Source organism: Oncorhynchus tshawytscha, linkage group LG06 (genome assembly GCF_018296145.1).
Source record: "Oncorhynchus tshawytscha isolate Ot180627B linkage group LG06, Otsh_v2.0, whole genome shotgun sequence".
NCBI lineage: Eukaryota > Metazoa > Chordata > Actinopteri > Salmoniformes > Salmonidae > Oncorhynchus > Oncorhynchus tshawytscha.
In genome coordinates, this window is record NC_056434.1 from 40,561,973 (window position 1) to 40,585,032 (window position 23,060).

General features: G+C 41.1%; 1 protein-coding gene across 2 annotated transcripts in view; it reads right to left on the reverse strand.

Annotated features, from left to right (window-relative positions):
• The window catches only part of LOC112232091 (vesicular glutamate transporter 3-like), a 35,359-nt gene that overhangs the window by 1,111 nt on the left and 11,188 nt on the right, over positions 1-23,060 (reverse strand). Inside the window, exons 4-11 of one of the 2 annotated variants that reach the window (XM_024398887.2) lie at positions 16,267-16,381; positions 15,897-15,984; positions 11,789-11,875; positions 8,889-9,031; positions 8,424-8,573; positions 7,730-7,862; positions 6,458-6,568; positions 231-358 (exon numbers count right to left, since the gene is read on the reverse strand). In XM_024398887.2, the coding sequence (XP_024254655.1) occupies positions 231-358; positions 6,458-6,568; positions 7,730-7,862; positions 8,424-8,573; positions 8,889-9,031; positions 11,789-11,875; positions 15,897-15,984; positions 16,267-16,381 (955 nt within the window). The remainder of the gene's footprint in view (positions 1-230; positions 359-6,457; positions 6,569-7,729; positions 7,863-8,423; positions 8,574-8,888; positions 9,032-11,788; positions 11,876-15,896; positions 15,985-16,266; positions 16,382-23,060) is intronic. The other variant, XM_042323251.1, reaches the window with a different exon arrangement.

Consider the following 23,060-nt stretch of genomic DNA (forward strand, 5'->3'; position numbering starts at 1 on the left):
TAACGTTTGATTTCATTGACAATGTTATAAAACCAGTATCTCATTGTGTCATTCACCAGTCGTGTTAGTCGTGTCCTATACGGTATTCATATTAGGAAGTCCCTCGGGGGGAGTTTTGTCTGACATCTAAGGGACTTCCTAATATTGATGCCATAGTCTTATCCTGGCTCATTTTGCTAATCTCATTGACAGCTGTTAGAATTTGTCTGTAATGTTGAATGCTACAATACCTTGTGTTTAGTCAGTGCTCCAACGATAAGGGGGCACACCATTCCAGACAGTGTACCAACGCCATTGGAGATGCCCATTAGGATACTGGCATAGCGAGGGGCAATGTCCAAGTGGTTTACGTTGAACCCTGGGGATACAGTAACAAGTACAGTCCATCAGAGTAAATTGTTTATGCCACTATCAAATTATCTTTGGGTAATTAAAAAGCACTACATGAAATCCCATAATGTATTATTTATTATTAGATATTGAATACCATACACTACTCATGATGTCTCTTAGAAATGTTTTTGGGATCATCCATTTGGATGAATAAATAACCATTTAGCCAAACAGTAATGTATATGAATACATTTTATTAATGTATTATTATATACACTACCATTCAAAAGTTTGGGGTCACTTATAAATGTCCTTGTTTTTGAAAGAAAAGCAAAACATTTTGTCCATTAAAATAACATCAAATTGATCAGAAATACAGTGTAGACATTGTTAATGTTGTAAATGACTATTGTAGCTGGAAAAAACTGACTTTTTATGGAATATCTACAGAGGCCCATCATCAGCAACTATCACTCCTGTTTTCCAATGGCACGTTGTGTTAGCTAATCCAAGTTTATAATTTTAAAAGGCTAATTGATCATTAGAAAACCATTTTGCAATTATTTTAGCACAGCTGAAAACTGTTGTCCTGGTTAAATAAGCAATATAACTGGCCTTCTTTAGACTAGTTGAGTGTCTGGAGCATCAGATAGCTTCCAACACTCTACTCAGCAAACTGGATGCAGTCTATCACAGTGCCATCCGTTTTGTTACCAAATCACATTATACCACTCACCACTGCGACCTGTATTCTCTAGTTGGCTGGCCCTCGCTACATATTCGTCGCCAGACCCACTGGCTCCAGGTCATCTATAAGTCTATGTAAAGTCTATGTAAAGTGCCGCCTTATCTCAGTTCACTGGTCACGATAACAACACCCACCCGTAGCACACGTTCCAGCAGGTATATCTCACGGATCATCCCCAAAGCCAACACCTAATTTGGCCGCCTTTCCTTCCAGTTCTCTGCTGCCAGTGACTGGAACGAATTGCAAAAATTGCTGAAGTTGGAGACTTTTATTTCCTTCACCAACTTTAAACATCAACTATCTGAGCAGCTAACCAATCACTGCAGCTGTACATAGTCCATCTGTAAATAGTCCACCCAATCTACCTACCTCATCCCATACTGTTTTTATTTCATTTACTTTTCTGCTCTTTTGCACACCAGTATCTCTACTTGCACATCATCATCTGCTAATTTATCAGTCCAGTGTTAATCTGCTAAATTGTATTTATTCGCTCCTATGGCCTATTTATTGCCTACCTCCTCATGCCTTTTGCACACACTGTATATAGACTTTCCTTTTTCTACTGTGTCATTGACTTGTTTGTGTTATTGGCTTGTTTATTGTTTACTCCATGTGTAACTCTGTGTTGTTGTCTGTGTCACACTGCTTTGCTTAATCTTGGCCAGGTCGCAGTTGCAAATGAGAACTTGTTCTCAATTAGCCTACCTGGTTAAATAAAGGCGAAATAAAAAAAAATTTTAAATTCAGCATTTGTGTGTTCGATTATATGATCAAAATGGCCAGAAACAAAGAAGGCTATTCCATGGGAGAAATTGCCAAGAAACTGAAGATCTCGTACAATGCTGTGTATTACTCCCTTCACATAACAGCACAAACTGTCTCTAACCAGAATAGAAAGAGGAGTGGGAGGCCCCGGAGCACCACTGTGCAAGAGGACAAGTACATTAGAGTGTCTAGTTTGAGAAACAGACGCCTCACAAGTCCTCAACTGGCAGCTTCATTAAATAGTACCCTCAAAACACCAGTCTCAACGTCAACAGGAAGAGGCGACTCTGTGATGCTGGCCTTCTAAGCCGCGTTGCAAAGAAAAAGCCATTTCTCAGATTGGACAATAAAAATAAAAGATTAAGATGGTCAAAAGAACACAGACAATGGAAAGAGGAAGATTGGGAAAAGTGTAATGGACAGACACATCTAAGTTTGAGGTGTTCAGATCACAAGGAAGAACATTTGTGAGATGGAGAAAGAATGAAAAGATGCTGGAAGAGTACTTGACACCATCTGTCAAGCATGGGGGAGGCAATGTGAAGGTCTGGGGGTGCTTTGGGTTGGTAAAGTGGGAGATTTGTACAGGGTAAAAGGGATCTTGAAGAAGGAAGGCTTTCACTCCATTTTGCAACGCCATGCCATACCCTGTGGACTCTGCTTAATTGGAGCCAATTTCCTCCTACAACAGGACAATGACCCAAAGCACAGCTCCAAATTATGCAAGAACTACTTCGGGAAGAAGCAGTCAGCTGGTATTCTCTCTATAATGGAGTGGCCAGCACAGTCACCTGATCTCAACCCTATTGAGCTGTTGTGGGAGCAGCTTGACCGTATGGTACGTAAGAAGTGCCCATCAACATACCGGCGCCGACAGAGATGGCCGCCTCGCTTCGCGTTCCTAGGAAACTATGCAGTTTTTTTTTTTACGTGTTATTTCTTACATTAGTACCCCAGGTCATCTTAGGCTTCATTACATACAGTCGAGAAGAACTACTGAATATAAGAGCAGCGTCAACTCACCATCAGTACGACCAAGAATATGACTTTCGCGAAGTGGATCCTGTGTTCTGCCTTTCACCCAGGACAACGGAATGGATCCCAGCCGGCGACCCAAAAAAACGACTTCGTAAAAGAGGGAAACGTAGCGGTCTTCTGGTCAGACTCCGGAGACGGGCTCATCATGCACCACTCCGCAGTATACTTCTCGCCAATGTCCAGTCTCTTGACAACAAGGTTGATGAAATCCGAGCAAGGGTAGCATTCCAGAGGGACATCAGAGACTGTAACGTTCTTTGCTTCACGGAAACATGGCTCACTGGAGAGACGCTATCGGAGTCGGTGCAGCCAGCTGGTTTCTCCATGCATCGCGCCGACAGAAACAAACATCTTTCTGGTAAGAAGAGGGGCGGGGGTGGGTGTATGCCTTATGGATAACGAGACGTGGTGTGGTCACAAAAGCATACAGGAACTCAAGTCCTTCTGTTCACCTGATTTAGAATTCCTCACAATCAAATGTTGACCGCATTATCTACCATATAAGGCCCTGCCCCACCCTCCTTTCGGAAAAGCTGACCACGACTCCATTTTGTTGATCCCTGCCTACAGACAGAAACTAAAACAAGAAGCTCCCACGCTGAGGTCTGTCCAACGCTGGTCCGACGAATCTGATTCCACACTCCAAGACTGTTTCCATCACGTGGACTGGGATATGTTTCGTATTGCGTCAGACAACAACATTGACGAATACGCTGATTCGGTGTGCGAGTTCATTAGAACGTGCGTTGAAGATGTCGTTCCCATAGCAACGATTAAAACATTCCCAAACCAGAAACCGTGGATTGATGGCAGCATTCGCGTGAAACTGAAAGTGCGAACCACTGCTTTTAATCAGGGCAAGGCGACCGGAAATATGACCGAATACAAACAGTGTAGCTATTCCCTCCGCAAGGCAATCAAACAAGCTAAGCGTCAGTATAGAGACAAAGTAGAATCTCAATTCAACGGCTCAGACACAAGAGGTATGTGGCAGGGTCTACAGTCAATCATGGATTACAAAATGAAAACCAGCCCCGTCACGGACCAGGATGTCTTGCTCCCAGGCAGACTAAATAACTTTTTTGCCCGCTTTGAGGACAATACAGTGCCACTGACACGGCCTGCAACCAAAACATGCGGCCTCTCCTTCACTGCAGCCGAGGTGAGTAAAACATTTAAACGTGTTAACCCTCGCAAGGCTGCAGGCCCAGATGGCATCCCCAGCCGCGCCCTCAGAGCATGCGCAGACCAGCTGGCTGGTGTGTTTACGGACATATTCAATTAATCCCTATACCAGTCTGCTGTTCCCACATGCTTCAAGAGGGCCACCATTGTTCCTGTTCCCAAGAAAGCTAAGGTAACAGCTAAACGACTACCGCCCCGTAGCACTCACTTCCGTCATCATGAAGTGCTTTGAGAGACTAGTCAAGGACCATATCACCTCCACCCTACCTGACACCCTAGACCCACTCCAATTTGCTTACCGCCCAAATAGGTCCACAGATGATGCAATCTCAACCACACTGCACACTGCCCTAACCCATCTGGACAAGAGGAATACCTATGTGAGAATGCTGTTCATCGACTACAGCTCGGCATTTAACACCATAGTACCCTCCAAGCTCGTCATCAAGCTCGAGACCCTGGGTCTCGACCCCGCCCTGTACAACTGGGTACTGGACTTCCTGACGGGCCGCCCCCAGGTGGTGAGGGTAGGCAACAACATCTCCACCCCGCTGATCCTCAACACTGGGGCCCCACAAGGGTGCGTTCTGAGCCCTCTCCTCTACTCCCTGTTCACCCACGACTGCGTGGCCACGCACGCTCCAACTCAATCATCAAGTTTGCGGACGACACAACAGTGGTAGGCTTGATTACCAACAACGACGAGACGGCCTACAGGGAGGAGGTGAGGGCCCTCGGAGTGTGGTGTCAGGAAAATAACCTCACACTCAATGTCAACAAAACTAAGGAGATGATTGTGGACTTCAGGAAACAGCAGAGGGAACACCCCCCTATCCACATCGATGGAACAGTAGTGGAGAGGGTAAGTTTTAAGTTCCTCGGCATACACATCACAGACAAACTGAATTGGTCCACCCACACAGACAGCATCGTGAAGAAGGCGCAGCAGCGCCTCTTCAACGTCAGGAGGCTGAAGAAATTCGGCTTGTCACCAAAAGCACTCACAAACTTCTACAGATGCACAATCGAGAGCAGGGCAAACTACCTGCCCTCCAGGACACCTACACCATCCGATGTTACAGGAAGGCCATAAAGATCATCAAGGACAACAACCACCCGAGCCACTGCCTGTTCACTCCGCTATCATCCAGAAGGTGAGGTCAGTACAGGTGCATCAAAGCTGGGACCGAGAGACTGAAAAACAGCTTCTATCTCAAGGCCATCAGACTGTTAAACAGCCACCACTAACATTGAGTGGCTGCTGCCAACACACTGACTCAACTCCAGCCACTCTAATAATGGGAATTGATGGGAAATGATGTAAAATATATCACTGGCCACTTTAAACAATGCTACCTAATATAATGTTTACATACCCTACATTATTCATCTCATATGTATACGTATATACTGTACTCTATATCATCTACTGCATCTTTATGTAATACATGTATCACTAGCCACTTTAACTATGCCACTTTGTTTACATACTCATCTCATATGTATATACTGTACTCGATGCCATCTACTGTATCTTGCCTATGCCGCTCTGTACCATCACTCATTCATAAATCTTTATGTACATATTCTTTTCCCCCTTACACTTGTGTGTATAAGACAGTAGTTTTGGAATTGTTCGTTAGATTACTTGTTGGTTATTACTGCATTGTCGGAACTAGAAGCACAAGCATTTCGCTACACTCGCATTAACATCTGCTAACCATGTGTATGTGACAAATAAAATTTGATTTGGTTTGATTTGATTTGATTGAATTTCAAGCCAATCCAACTTGGAGGAGGTGCTTCAGGAAGCATGGGGTGAAATATTTTCAGAATACCTCAACAAATTGACAACTAGAATGCCAAAGGTCTGCAAGGCTGTAATTGCTGCAAATGGAGGATTCTTTGACGAAAGCAAAGTTTGAAGGACACAATTATTATTTCAGTTGAAAATCATTATTTGTAACATTGTCAATGTCTTGACTATATTTCCTATTTATTTTCCAACTCATTTCATGTATGTTTTCATGGAAAACAAGGACATTTCTAAGTGACCCCAAACTTTTGAACGCTAGTGTATATTATTATTACTATCCCTGCATTGTTCAGAAAGAGCTCTCAAGGTAATCATTTCACTGTACTGTTTTACACCTGTTGTATTCTGTGCACGTGGGGAGTAAACTTTGAAACTAGAACTGAGGCTTATCAAACATAGTTCAGCAGCAGTAAGAGAGTGATACACCTCCAGACTCAACATTTATTCTTGGATTCACAACTTTACAACAGAGGCACACAAATAATTATGTCTGTAACCTCACTTGACTAAATGAGGTTTTTAAACTTTATAAATACATCTAAAGTGATGCTGAACTGAAGCTTTTATACCTGAGATGGCAAAGCCACTGAAGCCCACAGCCAACACCAGGAAGGAGATGGCAACACCACGTGTGTGACTGAAACCCACCACCAGCAGCAGAGTGGCTTCCATTCCAAAACCTGCAGGGGTCACAGGGCACACAAAGATCGAAGGCTACCGTACCAAATCCTGATTTGTATGCAATGCTTTACTAGCTTCATCAACCCTGATACAGTATAATACCCAGGAAACAGTGAACATTCCTACAACATTAGGTAACGTTCCAAGGGAGTCTCAATTTGTTTTCAGTTAACGTTACAAATTAACCTACAAATGTTTTCAAAATGTCCTGGAATTGGATATTAGTAGAAGGACATGAACATTAGTAGAAGGACATGCCATAATGGTTATAAGAATATATAGAGTCAAATATACAAATATACATGTGCGTCCTTTCAGTTGCCGGAGAGGAAGAGATTTCACCATGCCAATAGTGACTTTGAAACAGCTACAGAGTTTAATGGGTGTGATTGGAGAAAACTGAGGATGGGATCAACAACATTGCAGTTACTCCACAATACTAACCTAATTGACAGAGTGAAAAGAAGGAAACCTGTACAGAATTTAAAAAATTAAAAAACATGCATTCTGTTTGCAATAAGGCACTAAAGTGATACTGAAAAACAAATTGGAGTTAAGTACAGGCAAAATCATAGAGGACAACCTGGTTCAGTCAGCTTTCCACCAGACACTGTACCTTTCAGCAGGACAATAACCTAAAACACAAGCCAAAATCTACCCTGGAGTTGCTTACCAAGAATACAGTGAATGTTCCTGAGTGGCCGAGTTGCAGTTTTGACTTAAATCTATTTGAAAATCTATGGCAAGTCCTGAAAATGTTGTCTAGCAATGATAGACGACCAATTTGACAGAGCTTGAAGAATTTTGAAAATAATAATGGACAAATGTTGCACAATCAAGGTGTGTATAGCTCTTAAAAGACCAATCCAGAAAGACTCACAGCTGTAATCGCTGCCAAAGGTGCTTCTACAAAGTATTGACTCAGGGGTGTGAATACTTATGTAAATGAGATATTTCTGTATTTCCTCTGCAATAAATTTGAAACAATTTCTAAAAACATGTTTTTACTTTGTTATTATGGGGTATTGTGCATAGATGTAATTTAATCAATTCTGAATTCACAACAAAATGTGGAATAAGTCAAGGGGAATGAATACTTTCTGAAGGCACTGTAGGTACAATGTAAGGGAAATTAATTCCTTCTGTCCTGGGTACTATACCTCCGCAGTTCATGATTTTCCGGACATTTGTAGTTGACATGATTTTACGACTGCGTAGGAAGTCGGCCAGCTGGCCACCGATTGGCACTACGATGGTCATCACCATGTGAGGAACAGCAGACAGGAGCCCCACCTTTGAGAACAAGACAACACCCAGAAATGATGGTAAGAGCATGATGCTAGATGATGAGTTGATTATTTTAATCTGCTAGGGCAAAAAACAAAATGTGAACCCCTTGGAGTTCACAGGACAGAGTTTGGGAAAAGTTGCTCTAGACCAGTGTTTCCCAAACCTGTCCTCGAGTAGCCCCCAGAGTACCCTCCTATTTAATGTATTCCAGAACTAGCCCAGCTGATTTAACTAATGAGGAGCTTGATGATTAGGTGACCTTTTGAATCAGCTGTGCTAGTTCTGGAACACATCAAATGCGTGGACAGGCTAGAGGTTTGGGAAACAGTGCTCTAGATTGTACTGTAGATACATGTGTTATGCAGTTCATTTTGACGTTTTCTTTTCAGTATTATGTCAAACATTTCTCTAACATACTGTACTTTTTCTGATGAAAGAATCTCGAAGTTGAAAATAAATGATGATCCACTTGAGTCTTATGATAATAAGAGTGTTGTTCCATTTACTATGGATAACAAATTGCAAAGAGATGTGTTAGATCTACACCACACAGAGAAGACCTACCTTGCCGATAGAGAAGCCGAACACCTCCTCGAAATAGGCCGGCTGGCTGATCAGGAGCAGATAGAAGGTCCAGCTACGGCAGAAGTTAGCCACGATGATGGCATAGACAGGCATGGAGGTGAAGAAACGGAGCCATGGAGTCTTGAATTTCTGTGGTGGGACGGAAATAGGGGATCTGATCTCACTGACAATCTCAGGGCTCAATTTCAGGGGTCAACCTGGGTTATGTATTGGGTTATGTTTTCATTTTCAAGCGTGCCATCGATTTCAGGGGTCAACAGCACTCAAATAGGAAGCCTACTGTTGTTAACCTGGCTTAAGTCTCTTGTCAATCTTGATTATATCTTACACATGTGTCACAAAACTTCTATAAGTACTCACAAGAGCATGATATTTGAAATAACATAAATCTTTATTATACTACGATAATGTATCTGACAGCAGCCAGAGTGAGTAGCAGCATACCTCAGTGGCGCTCAATATTTTGACCCCCTCGCCAATGGTGGTCTCTATGTAGATCCTCTCCTCATTGCTTATAGTGGGGTGGGCGGCTGGGCTCCCATAGGCAAGCAGGAGCCAGAAGATGTACCATATGATCCCAAATACACCTGAATGTACAGAAATAAACAACACAGGTCATCACCAATGCTCTTATTGTTATATGGGTATAACACAATAGTCTGTTTTTACTAGACTTCCAGATTACGGTTCATATTGTAACTATGAAGCACTTAGGGACAGATTCCTGGTCACGGATTAAGCATAGTCCTGCACTAAAAAACAAGCTCCATCGGGAATCTGCATTGAAAATGTTTTTTAGTCAAGGACTAGGCTTAATCTGTGTCCAAGAAACCGCCCCTAAGGGCTTTGTTATAGATCATAGAGATGGAAAGACGGCACACCTCATTCATTGGATCATCTCTCCCGCTGACTAGGAATGAATTCCATGAACCCATAGGAAGTCTCCCCCAGTTGTCTACTTTAAAATTATGAAAGCCTTCAATGATGCTGCCCATGCTAAACAGGCTTTGTAGCAAGTGCACCCTCTATCCATCTCAATGTACATGTAAGTGATATGGCAGCCTAGTAATAACTGGGCATTGACCAATTCTAGACCAAAAACAAAAAAAGATGCTTCATTAGTCAAACAAAATTAAAGATTACAGTGCCTTTGGAAAGTATTCAGAATCCTTGACTTTTTCCACACTTAGTTACATTACAGCCTTATTCTAAAATTGATTAAATAATTTGACATTTTAAATTCTCAGCAATCTACACACAATGACAAAACAAAAACAGGTTTAGAGATTTTTGCAAATGTATAAAAAAATAAAAGGAAATATTTAGTATTATGATCCTTTGCTATGAGACTCGAAATTGAGGTCAGGTGTATCCTGTTTCCATTGATCATCCTTGAGATGTTTCTACAACTGAATTGGAGTCCACCTGTGGTAAATTCAATAGATTGGAAATTATTTGTAAAGGCACACACCTGTCTATAGAAGGTCCCACAGTTGACAGTGCATTTTAGAGCAAAAACCAAGCCATGAGGTCGAGGGAATTGTCCGTAGAGCTTCAAGACAGAATTGTGTAGAGGCACAGTTCTGGGGAAGGGTACCAAAAAAAATCTGCAGCATTGAAGGTTCCCAAGAACACAGTGACCTCCATCATTCTTAAATGGAAGAAATTTGGAACCACCAAGACTCTTCCTAGAACTTTCCGCCGGGCCAAACTGAACAATCGGGGGAGGAAGGCCTTGATCAGGGAGGTGACCAAGAACCCAACGGTCACTCTTACACAGCTCTAGAGTTCCTCTGTGGAGATGGAAGAACCTTCCAGAAGGACAACCATCTCTGCAGTACTCCACCAAATCAGGCCTTTATGGTTGATTGGCCAGACGGAAGCCACTCCTCAGTAAAAGGCGCATGACAGCCCGCTGGAGTTTGCCAAAAGACACCTAAAGACTCTCGGACCATGAGAAACAAGATTCTCTCGTCTGATGAAACCAAGATTGAACTCTTTGGCCTGAATGCCAAGCGTCACGTCTGGAGGAAACCTGGCACCATCCCTACAGTGAAGCAAGATGGTGGCAGCATCATGCTGTGGAGATGTTTTTCAGCGGCAGGGACTGGGAGACTAGCCAGGAACGATGCAAAGATGAATGAAGGAAAGTACAGAGATCCTTGATGAAAACCTGCTCTAGAGTACTCAGGACCTTAGACTGCGGCGAAGGTTCACCTTCCAACAGGACAACGACCTTAAACACACAGCCAAGACAACGGAGGAGAGGCTTCAGGACAAGTCTCTGAATGTCCTTGAGTGGCCCAGCCAGAGCCCTAACTTAAACCCGATCGAACATCTCTGGAGAGAACTGAAAATAGCTGTGCAGAAACACTCCCCATCCAACCTGATAGAGCTTGAGAGGATCTGCAGAGAAGAATGGGATAAACTCCGCAAATACAGATGTGCCAAATTTGTAGCGTTATACCAAAGACGACTCGAGGCTGTAATCGCTGCAAGTTGCCTCAAAAAAGTGCTGAGTAAAGGATCTGAATACTTATGGAAATGTGATATTTCAGTTTTTAGCGGGGGAATAAATGAGCAAAAATGTCTAAAAACCTGTTTTTGCTTTGTCATTATGGTGTGTTGTGTGTAGATGAGGATTTAAAAAAACTTATTTTAGAATAAGGCTGTAATGTAACAAAATGTGGAAAAGTCAAAGGGTCTGAATACTTTCCGAATGCACTGTAATTAGGTAGGAATCCCAGACAGGAAAACTTTAATTTCAGTTAATTAATCATGTGATTAGATCACAAGAGAGCTAAGGAAATGATACTGAAACGCAGCAGGCACAAAGTGTCTTATGAGATTGTGTGAATATCTTAATCAAACATTAATTAAAATGAATTTGATAAAACAGACGAAGCAAAGAAATTAGAGAACAATCTAAGACTGGTGTAATACTAATGACATAATGACCGTGGTGCTTTGCATGTCACACTGGTGACAACTAGTGTACTGCGTGGAATGTTGCTCAAATGGGAATCACCCACCTACTGTACTTTATCATAGTTGGGCCAGGTCTTGTGAAAGCTGTTCTGAAGTCATATAAGTAATTAAGTTGAGAATGAATATACATTTAGAAACTCATGACACTTTTCCCCCCTATCGCTAGTTAGATCATAGACATCTCCCTGTTTTACAAAGATCACTATCTTTGGTCATTTCCGCCATCTAGAGTATCTGAACATCAGTGCATGCATTTCAATGATTTTCCCAACCAAATCTCAATATGCAAACCACACCTATATAATGCACATGGGTTCAATTTAGCAATTTAATATTGATTTTTTAAAAAATCTTACCATAGATATAGAAGACTGAGGGCCATCCAACGAACTGAACCAGTACTCCTGCTAAAGGCATGGCAATCACAGCACCTGCATATGAACCTGGAGATAAAGAAAATGGAAAACATGAACATGCCAATGTCGTAGTTCTCTTTGGTCAGCATCTAAATGAAACCCCAATAAAATGACTAAGTAGTGATGCCCTGGTATCAAAACTAGCTTTGACTGAAAAAAGCTTTGACTATTACATGATCATTACTCCGCAGCACCTCAGCAACTCTTCTTCATCACTAGAAAAGGACTACTAGAAAAAAGTATGTCATGCAACAGCAACCCTATTGGATTCATCAAATTTGGACTTATTGGTACCATCCTTGGGAGAGGATGTTTTAATGTATATTTTATTATCTGATGGCCTTATAAACACTCTCCATTTGAATAGGCCAGGGAGCAAGCTCCTTCAGAGTGAGCAGGTGAAGTGTGTGAGGGCAATCTTTCATTCAGAAGTGATGTCAAAAGGGTTTGAAAGCACCGGTTGTCATGGCTCCAGTTTATTATGAAAGATGGCTGTTTTAATGCATTTTCAGGGGAGAACAACAGCCGACTTCTGCAAAACGAAACCGCCTCTGTAACACATGATTTTAAGGGGTCCTTATTACAGTGTAATTACATATGTAAGTATTGTAATTAATTGTAATAATTCCTAGTTACACTGTACTAACAACATGTACCTGCAGTCTGTAATTACAGAGATGTAAACTAAGGCTTGTTACCATGCTTATTACAAATGTTCAGGTTTCCGATAAGATCTGAACACACCATTTTTCACCTGAACAAACCACATTATAAATATTAGCCAATTTAAAACCAACCACCTCATTGACAACATAAGCTATAAAGGGCTCTGGAGTATGATGCCCAGGCCCAGGTCCTGCTTTCTTTTGAAATGCATGGAAGCTTATGAGCACTATGCCAAAAACAGGGTTTTACATAAATAAATAGTTTAAATAGTTAAATAGTTTAAACAGTGAATTTGACATGTAAAGCAATGGTAGCTAAGGAGGGTGGGGCTTGACAAAGGATGAATTACTTTATCAAGCATCAATCAAACATTTTTACCACATTAATAAACAGTTACGGCAAAAATGTAGGGATAGTCATTCAGTGCTTGCCAAATTGTAACCTATTAAGCTTGGTTAAATAATGGTTTATAAATGCACTTAAAAGGGTCATAAGACAACCCCTTATTTCATCATGTAACCTGGCAAGGGTTTCACAGTTGAAGAACATTCTCACTTCGGATGCATTGGGGAACTTATTTATTTATCCCAGGAATTAAGGCATTTCATTAAGGCATTACAGAGGGTAGTGCGTACGACCCAGTACATCACTAGGGCCAAGCTTCCTATCATCCAGGACCTATATACTAGGCGGTGTTAGAGGAAAGCCCCAAAAATTGTCAAAGACTCCACTCACCCAAGTCATAGACTGTTTTCTCTGCTTCCGCACGGCAAACGGTACCGGAGCGCCAAGTCTGGGACCAAAAGGCTCCTTAAAAGCTTCTACCCCCAAGCCATAAGACTGCTGAACAATTAACCAAATGGCCAACGGATTATTTACATTGACCCCCCCCCCCATTTGTTTTTTACACTTCTGCTACTCACTGTTTTATGCATAGTCACTTCAGCCCTACCTACATGTTCAAATTACCTCGACTAACCTGTACCCCCACACATTGACTCTGTACCGGTACCCCCTGTATATAGCCTCGTTATTGTTATTTTATTGAGTTTCTTTTCATAATTTTTTACTTTAGTTTATTTGGTGAATATTTTTTTTAAACTCTTTCTTGATCTGTACTGTTGGTTAAGGGCTTGTAAGTAAGTAAGCATTTCACGGTAAGGTCTACACATGTAATATTCGGTGCATGTGACAAAGTTTGATTTGATCACATCAATATCTGCCCACTGCACTCGAAGTAACAACAACCTCTAACGTGCCCACAATTTGTGTTGACTCTGACTCATAGTGACAGTGGTACTGAGATTGAGATGAAAATTGTGAGCAAAATACAGACATAAGAGATTGGTCTATAGGAGAGGTTGTATAGGAGACAAAAGGTTATATAGGAGACAAACACGTCCACATAGGAGAGATAAGGTCGGTTTTCCATGCAATTTGTTTTGCTTTTTGGATACAGAAATTGAGCTGGACAATTTAGCATAGGTAGTTAGCTAGCTAGCATTCTACCTATGCTAAATCATCCTGCAGAATACCAAAAACTAGCTAGCTAATGTTAGCTTGCTAACTTAATTAACATCCACAGACTTTCCATGCCTTGACAGCTAACTTTATCTAGCTAGCTACCTACAGATGGCAAATAGCTAGCTAGCTGGGCTCGATCATGGTCTTATCTTCCCTGAACCTTGTTCTCAGGGTATCCATTACCAAGGTTATTAAATGAGACACACCCAGCATGTTAATGTTAGCTTGTGTCAACACACCTATGAATAGTTCCTTTTTAAAGTAAACACTAGCTAGCTTATTCGTTTTGGCAAACACCATAAGTATTATGCTAGCAGGATAACACAACAACTAGGTGGGTAGCTAGGCCTAGCTATAGGCTTAAACCCTAAAAAACTTCTAATAATGTTAGCAGAGAAATATGAGGAAGTTTTCTGTACTGTCTCTGATGATAGTTAGCTAGTAGGCTAATTGTCTTAGCAATATTCCCATATACAGTAGCTACATTCTGTTTCTCTATGACACCTTTCCCATTGGGTCTCAGACTCCAGGATTGGAAAACACAGAAACAGATGAAAAAACAGACATTGTCGATTTCCATTGTTAGTTGTAATGTTAAAAAGGGGAGAAAAAGACAATCCCATTCTCTCTGAATTAGCTAGCTGGCTAGGTTGCTCAACATACTATACGCTGCAGATTTCAGTCACCACCACAAAAAAAAGTATGTTATTGAGTAGGCCTATATCTTTGTTTATTCTAGTTAAATCAAATTATGAATCCAAAAATAAAAAGCTGTACTATTTTGTAGTCTTTTTACATGTTACAATAAAGTTGACTAAATTAGAAGCTCATCTTTTGGTTGTTTTGACTTGGTAATGAGTAGTAAGTATATATATGGTATATGGTTGACCTATATCTGATCTGTTTTTGTAAACTCAACCAAATTGACGCAGATTATACACTTTTTTTTTGGGGGGCTGCTAGCAATAATATTGTGTTGACAGGTAAGTTATTAGAGCCTATTGAGCCTCCAACCTTTCTAATCTTGGCCACCCAGCGCATCTGTCCATGAGAGATTACCACGTTGTGACAGTTGTTACTAAATTGGATGCAGCTGAGAAGAAATGAAACACAATATTTGTGAATTTAGTGGAAACTTGCCCATTTGTAACAAGCAAGGCAACAAGCATTTGTTGTTACAGATCTATCAATACTGACTGCAAATGCCACCAGTTACATGTAGTTATTACAGTGTAACTATGAGTTATCACAATTAACTACAATACTTGTTAGTGTAATTACACATGTAATTACATTGTAATAAGGACCCCATAAAATGAAGCGTTACTACAACCTATCCCATCCCCATTTGACCACAATGCTAAACATCTCTGGACAGAGAACAATGAGACATATATTCAATGGCTCGATTAGGGTTGATTGTGGGTATGGGTATAACAGAAAGGCAGGCAGGTTATTTTTGAATATCCATTCGATTGAATAAATTAATTCGATTTTTGCACTTTCACCTGTGAAGTTCATCATAATTTATTTAATCTGTAGCCTAACAAACTGCATGGTTACCCGAGTCGTAGTGGGAGGACCACACACCATATAGCATATTATTGATATATTTGCAAGGGGAAAGATGGTGGAGGCCCATATTATCAATATTTGCGCATCACCATTTCACACATCATTTATTTTACAGAACAAAAAGATCCCACCATGTCGAACAAACAAATGATCTGTCGGTGTTTATAAAATTGTGCCTTAAAATCTTGTTTCCATTACAGCTCACATGTTTGTTTGTTTATACGGTATGACTTTCCTCAAATAAAAACTGGATGGAAACGTGGTTAGTGTTAATTTCACTTACCACAGAATGAGGTGGTGGCCAGACGACTTCTCTCTAGGGGAGGAGCCCATTTGGCCCACATCCCATGGCATGCTGGGTAGGTAACACCCTGTATAGGAAGCATTACAGGGCATCCTTATTCTGAATGGTCAAATAATCAACCTGAGTAAAGAGATACAGATATATACAGTACCAGTCAAACATTCTGAATGGTGTGTCCATCTTTTGACTGGTACTGTATATGTGTCCCTGTACTGTATATGAGCTTTGTCAAATGTATCAGTCATTATGATGACTAACGTTGCCACCTTCAATTTGGCTACATTTAGAAGATTTGGTTTAAATTTGGCAATGAAAGTGTCAAAATCCAGCAACACTGAAGACGACGCACCTCCACCAAGCCTTGTAGGATGCGGACTAACATGACACAGCCGTAGTGCCTCCTGGCTGCTGACGGGATGAACATATTCAGTATGGACGTGAGGAAAATGGCCGCCCCAAACACTCTGGGGAAACATTACATTATAGTGTAACTAGGTTATAGACAACAATGGTGAGCAAAAATTACTACAAAGGGTAGCATTTTCCAATATTTGCATACAGGATCTTGTAGGATCTTAGTTTGAGCCAGCTTGCTACAGCAGGGAAATAATCATTCAGCAACAGGAAATGTACATTTTTGTAGGGGTTGATAACTTTTTCAAAAGGGAAAGTCAAGTCTGACAAAGTGGAAACTTCAGAAACCAAAGTACAAAGTACAAATTTTAGATTTCCTGCATTACAGAAAAGTTATCCTGCATCAGGGTGATAAAATTAAGATCCTACATCTGTACCCTCCCCTATGCACTTATTTGGACAGTTAAGCTAAAACTTTGAATTTGACGCTATACTCCAGCATTTTGGATTTGAGATCAAAGGTTTTATAGGAGGCGACAGTTACAAAGGCAAAACGCAGTAACTATGCCAACAGTCAACACCAGCCATATGCAGGACCTGCAGAAGGAGCTACATGAGCTAATGCAGAAATTTCTCAGCCACCACCATCCACTCTACAGCGTCCCACAAAAACCCAGGACCAAGCCAACAGCTGAATCAGAACGCACCAACCAGCCAACCCAACCAACCAACTAATGCACCAACCCAGCTGAGCCCCTCCATCTCACGACCTGTAATTACTCCCATCATTCCTGCCATCCTCTACAGACCTGACGAGAAACCAGATAATATATTAATTATGGAAAGTTTATACGAGAATAAACTTTTCCCAAATAAAAAGGTGGCAAAATTATTGCGCCTCACAACAGATAGAGCTATGAGGCTCTTGACTGTGGCCCAGCTTGGCTCCCCCAGCCCTATCATCATTAACACAGGGACTAATGACCTGCCTGCCCAACAGGAGAGGGTGGCCAAATCACTAAGGGGAGTGATAGAGAGGGCCTCCACCATCTCCCCCTTGCGAAGATTGTAATATCTACAGTAGACTGCTCCAGAGAAATTTCCACCCTGCCACCACCCAGAGGGTAAATGCCAGCATCTCTCGGGACTGTATGCTATGGCCCAACATACACCTGGCCCACCATCCCACCCTCAGCCTGGTCTTTCTTTCTGACAATGTACACCTGTACAAAGAGACAGTCCCCACCTTCGCCAGGATGTTAAAGGATGTTGCTTTGGGTGGCCAGTTCAACTCACCCCACAGGAGCAGTAGACCAGCCACCAACTCCCTGAGACAAATCAGTTGCTCCTTTAGACCTGCATCCGTTGGCGCCTCACAGAGGCTGGAGAACAGCCAGCAACACTGTCCCCCACACCCACCCTCCATTGCTTTTCTGCTGAGGAACTGCATGCAGATACACTGAGCTATGCACAAGCCGTACGCAGTCAAAGAGGCCCCACGCAGAGTTTGCAAGATCACAGGCCACACTACCCTCCACACACCCCTCTTTAATTCCCCCTACAACCTCCCTCCCATGCTACCAGACCAGGCCCGCCTCAGCACAGCTCAATCAGACTCAACAAATAGCTGCAGATGACCCTATGCTTGATAACTGTTATGGGAATAAGCTGAACATCCCCTCAGAATTTAAATATTGTAAGGGGCTTGGGCTATGTACTGTACCTTAGTGTGTGATGTATGATAAAACAAATGTTTACACAATTGACATTTGTGTACAAGACTCGTGTCCTGACAATTCTCAGAAACATGGTTAAATGGTTTGTCTCTGATAAATACATTTAAGTAAATTATTATATTGTATTTAGATGTGACAGATTACAGAAAGGGGGAGGAGTGTCCATATATGTAAAATCTAATTTCATGGCATCCCAACCTTAAAATAATTCTGTTACTTGAATTTGAGCTCCTGGTTGTACAATGGTTCTCCCTTTAAAAGTTGGGTTTGGTGGGCTATGGGAGAGGTGACATGCCTCGCAAACATCCATTAATACTGTACATTTAAAGTCCCTAAACTCGGCAAGTCTATTGTCCTGCTGATAGCCCATCAAGGGTGGATGGCTTCTAGCCCATCAAGGACATGTTGTTTGCAGAGTCCACAAACAGGAGGTGGAGTTCCAGAGCTTACAGATGTGCGTGGCATGGATTGTGACTCCATCTCGTTCCTCGCCCTCTTCAATGCATCATTCTCCACCTGACTCTCCGCCAATGCTGCCTGACTCTCCGCCAATGACGAGTAACTCTCCGCCAATGACGCCTGACTCTCCACCAATGATGAGTGACTTTCCACCAATACCACCTGGCTCTGGACCAATGCATCAGCTGATTAATTTAACAATCACAGATAAAGCGATTTAATTAAGGGTTTCAGTTAGGAAAATATGGCGCTGTACAACGGGACCGGTCGGGAGTAGTGTAGGCCTAAGCTATTAAGGGACTGCAAGTGAAGAGCATAAAAATCCTAACATTTCCAAATAAAAATCTGATTGATTTATCAAGACCATTCCCCATGCTCTGTGATTCAGTGATATTTATTCCTTACTGTCCTGCTGATAGTTGAAAAAACCATCAGAATTTTGAAATGGTATTTTTATCATTATTTTATTAATGAAAGCATAAGTACTGTACAGTAACAAAAGCATACATACTTTACAGTATATGCTTGATCTGACATTTTGCAGTTGCATGAGGTTTGTAGTTAGAAATGTAAAACTTAAGAGTATTTATTTTCTCACACCTACAGTAGCTGAGCTATTAGACCAGGCTTACTTGACAGTAAGAAGTAAATGCGTATCTATGGATGGTGTTAAATCAGACTTCCTGTATATTACAAAAGGTGTTCCACAGGGGTCGATTTTGGATCCTGTACTTTTTACTGTTTACATTAGCCATGCTGGCTAAGTGTGCCTTGAATTCTAAATAAATCACAGACAGTGTCACCAGCAAAGCACCCCTACACCATAACACCTCCTCCTCCATGCTTCACGGTGGGAAATACACATGCGGAGATCATCCGTTCACCCACACCACATCTCACAAAGACACAGTGGTTGGATCCAAAAATCTCTAATTTGAACTCCAGACCAAAGGACACATTTCCAAGGATCTAATGTCCATTGCTCATGTTTTTTGGCCCAAGCAAGTTTCTTATTATTATTGGTGTCCTTTAGTAGTGGTTTCTTTGCAGCAATTCGACCATGAAGGCCTGATTCACACAGTCTCCTCTGAACAGTTGGTGTTGAGATGTGTCTGTTACTTGAACTCTGTAAAGCATTTATTTGGGCTGCAATTTCTGAGGCTGGTAACTCTAATGAACTTATCCTCTGCAGCAGAGGTAGTAACTCTGGGTCTTCCATTCCATGGACCTCATGAGAGCCAGTTTCATCATAGCACTTAATGGTTTTTGCGACTGCACTTGAAGATGCTTTCAAAGTTTTTGAAATGTCCATATTGACTGACCATCATGTCTTGAAGTAATGATGGACTGTCATTTCTCTTTTCTTATTTGAGCTGTTATTGCCATAATATGGACTTGGTCTTTTGCCAAATAAGGCTATCTTCTGTATACACCCCTACCTAGTCACAACACAACTGATTGGCTCAAATGCATGAAGGAAAGAAATTCCACAAATTAACTTTTAAAAGGGCACATATGTTAATTGAAATGCATTCCAGGTGACTAACTCATGAAGCTGGTTGAGAGAATTCCAAGAGTGTGCAAAGCTGTCATCATTGCAAAATGTGGCTCTTTGAAGAATCTCAAATATAACATATTTTTAGATTTGTTTAAAACTTGTTTGGTTACTACATGATTCCATATGTGTTATTTCATAGTTTTGATGTCTTAACTATTATTCTACAATGTAGAAAATAGTTTAAAAAATAAAGAAAAACCCTTGAATGAGTAGGAGTTCTAAATCTTTTGATCGATGGTGTATATGATTGAAATGACATCCACCCTGTATTCAAGAGAATGCTGTGTCTCAACCTGTAGGATCTAAGCTACAACATATGCAAATATATTTTTACAAATTATGCATTTTTAGATAATTTATATTAAAGTAAGAAAAAGGTCATTTTAAAAGGAACAAAAACTACATCCTGAAATTATTAAATTGTTTGACAACCCTGTTTGTAAGCTTTACATTTATATCAAACTCAACCGTTTATCTTTTCCAGCAATGAAGACATGGATGTTTTGGTAGTGTGGGGTATGGGGTATGCAAAATGTGTCACGTTCTGACCTTTATTTCCTTTGTTTTGTCATTATTTAGTATGGTCAGGGCGTGAGTTGGGGTGGGCAGTCTGTTTGTTTTTCTATGATTTTGGGAGATTTCTATGTTTCGGGCTCGTATGGTTCTCAATCAGAGGCAGGTGTCATTAGTTGTCTCTGATTGAGAGTCATACTTAGGTAGCCTGGGTTTCACTGTTTCTTTGTGGGTGATTGTCTATGTTAGTTGCTTGTGTCAGCACAGTTCTTATGATAGCGTCACAGTCGTTCTATTAAATGATGCATTCACACCACGGTGCGCTTTGGTCCGCTTCTTACGACGATCGTGACAAAATGGGTAAACATTGAATGCCTTTCTCCTGAATGTTTTGGCATTCAGGTTAAAAAGGTGACTTTCTGACCACTTCTACCATGGGAAAACATGTCTGGAAAGTTGTTTAAAACAAAAGTGATGCTGTCAAAAAGTGAATGAATTGAAATGCATTTACCCTTGACACCTTTAAATGGGGGGACTAGATACATAGTGCATTCATTTCTAAACAGTAAAACATATGTATGAAAATACCCTAAAATAAAAGGTGACATTCTGTACTGTCGTTTCATATAACACATTTGATCTCAAATCCAAAATGCTGGAGATATAGAGCCAAATAAAACGTGTTTGCTTCACTGTCCAAATAAACACGCAGGAGAGTGTATGATACAGTAACAGCTACATATAGAATTATAAAATCTTAATGAACACTTGACATACAACAACCAGGTCAACAACAACCCACCACAATTACTTTCATGGCCTGTACTGCTGTAGATCTAAAGGTTAAAACCAGTCACAGGTAAAAGAAAGTGAGCACCCAAGACTATCTTCTAATTGACTCAACACCAATCATCAATGTCCCTGAAATAGTCGGTCCCTCCCAGGTCTCCCCTAGCCTCGACTCCAGATGTTCTAGATTTAGGAGAATATGGTGTGATCTCTGGCATTGCAAGAATGGGTCTCCTTCTGACAGCTCAAAATGACCAATCCAACATAACAATATGACAGTTCTAATACATCTGCCTTTGAGGGACAGACAGAGATCCCATACGATTCTGCTTCATCCCCATTGCTTTCTTCCTTTCTTCCACCCCTCCTTTTTTCCAAAACAAAGTGTAAGTGACACTCGTAATATTCCAGTGGCTGGCGTCTCAGGGAGAAATCAGATGCAGGATCTTTCATTATTTACTCCGTCAATGGCGTGTTCTCTTTTCCTGTGAAGATTTTATTACAGGACTACTATCAGCCCCATCAGAGCTGCACGCTCACCACACACACACACACGCACCACACACACACACCGGACGGCATTAACCCTTACCTAACACACACACAAACACTGCATGACTTTTTCACTTAGGTACCTGAAACCTTTCAGTTATAGCTCTAACGCCACACACTGACTACCAATGCCAAATATCCCGTCTTTCAGTTCTAATCCTCACCACACACATTGACTGACTGCATATTTCAGACACCCAATGTGTATGTTCCTGCACTTATTTTTTTATATTTTTTTTACAATTGCTAGGACCCATTTCTCAATACTTAGGTCACTTTTTCAAAACTCTTCACACAGTGAGCATAACAGCAGTCTATGTGGGCTAAACTGTGGATCATTTTTCATTGCTTTGGCACAAAATGCATTCAATGACTACATCTTTCAATGAACTCTCTTCTCACTCAGACACAACCACCACCAAAACACTATGTAACTACAGGCCAATTTGCACATGTTTACATACTCTTTTCAAAACTGTTAAACTTAAGTTCAAAACCTAAAATAACACAAAATTGAATAAGACATAAATTTCCTACATTTCTACAGTAATACCGTATTGAAATATTTTCCAAATCTAAAAAATGAAATACTATCAAAACAATTTGACCAACCACAGCGGATTCCCTTTGTAGCTGAACACCTACACAGGTGTTAGTCTTTCAATTACAATACCATCTATACAAAAGGGGACATCTTAGGAATAATGCTGTACTATAATGTAAACATGGACCCAGTCAGAGATAGAGAAGTGGCCGACAGAGGAAGAAGAGTGGCTGGGAGAGGGAGAGGAGTACGTACGCGTGGTGAAAGAAGACTGAGAGGAAGATCAAGAGCTGTAGTCTCAGATGAGATTAGGGCTACTATAATTGATCATGTAATAAATCATGGTCTATCAATGAGAGAGGCTGGTCTAAGAGTGCAGCCAAATCTGCAACACTCAACAGTGGCATCTATTCTGAGAAATTTCCGGCAAAACAACAGGTAAGATGTGCATTCTGCAAGGGCATCTGACTGAACTGCACATTACAGAAGTAAATTGACCAAAGCCTCCAAATCTACTTGTGTGTAATTGTTTTTGTATTTCTGCTTAGGACCCAACGGTTACCTTCTACAGGCGGGAGAGGTAGGATTTTCACTGCTGTGCAGGAAACTGCAATCGTTGATATGGTCATCAGAAACAA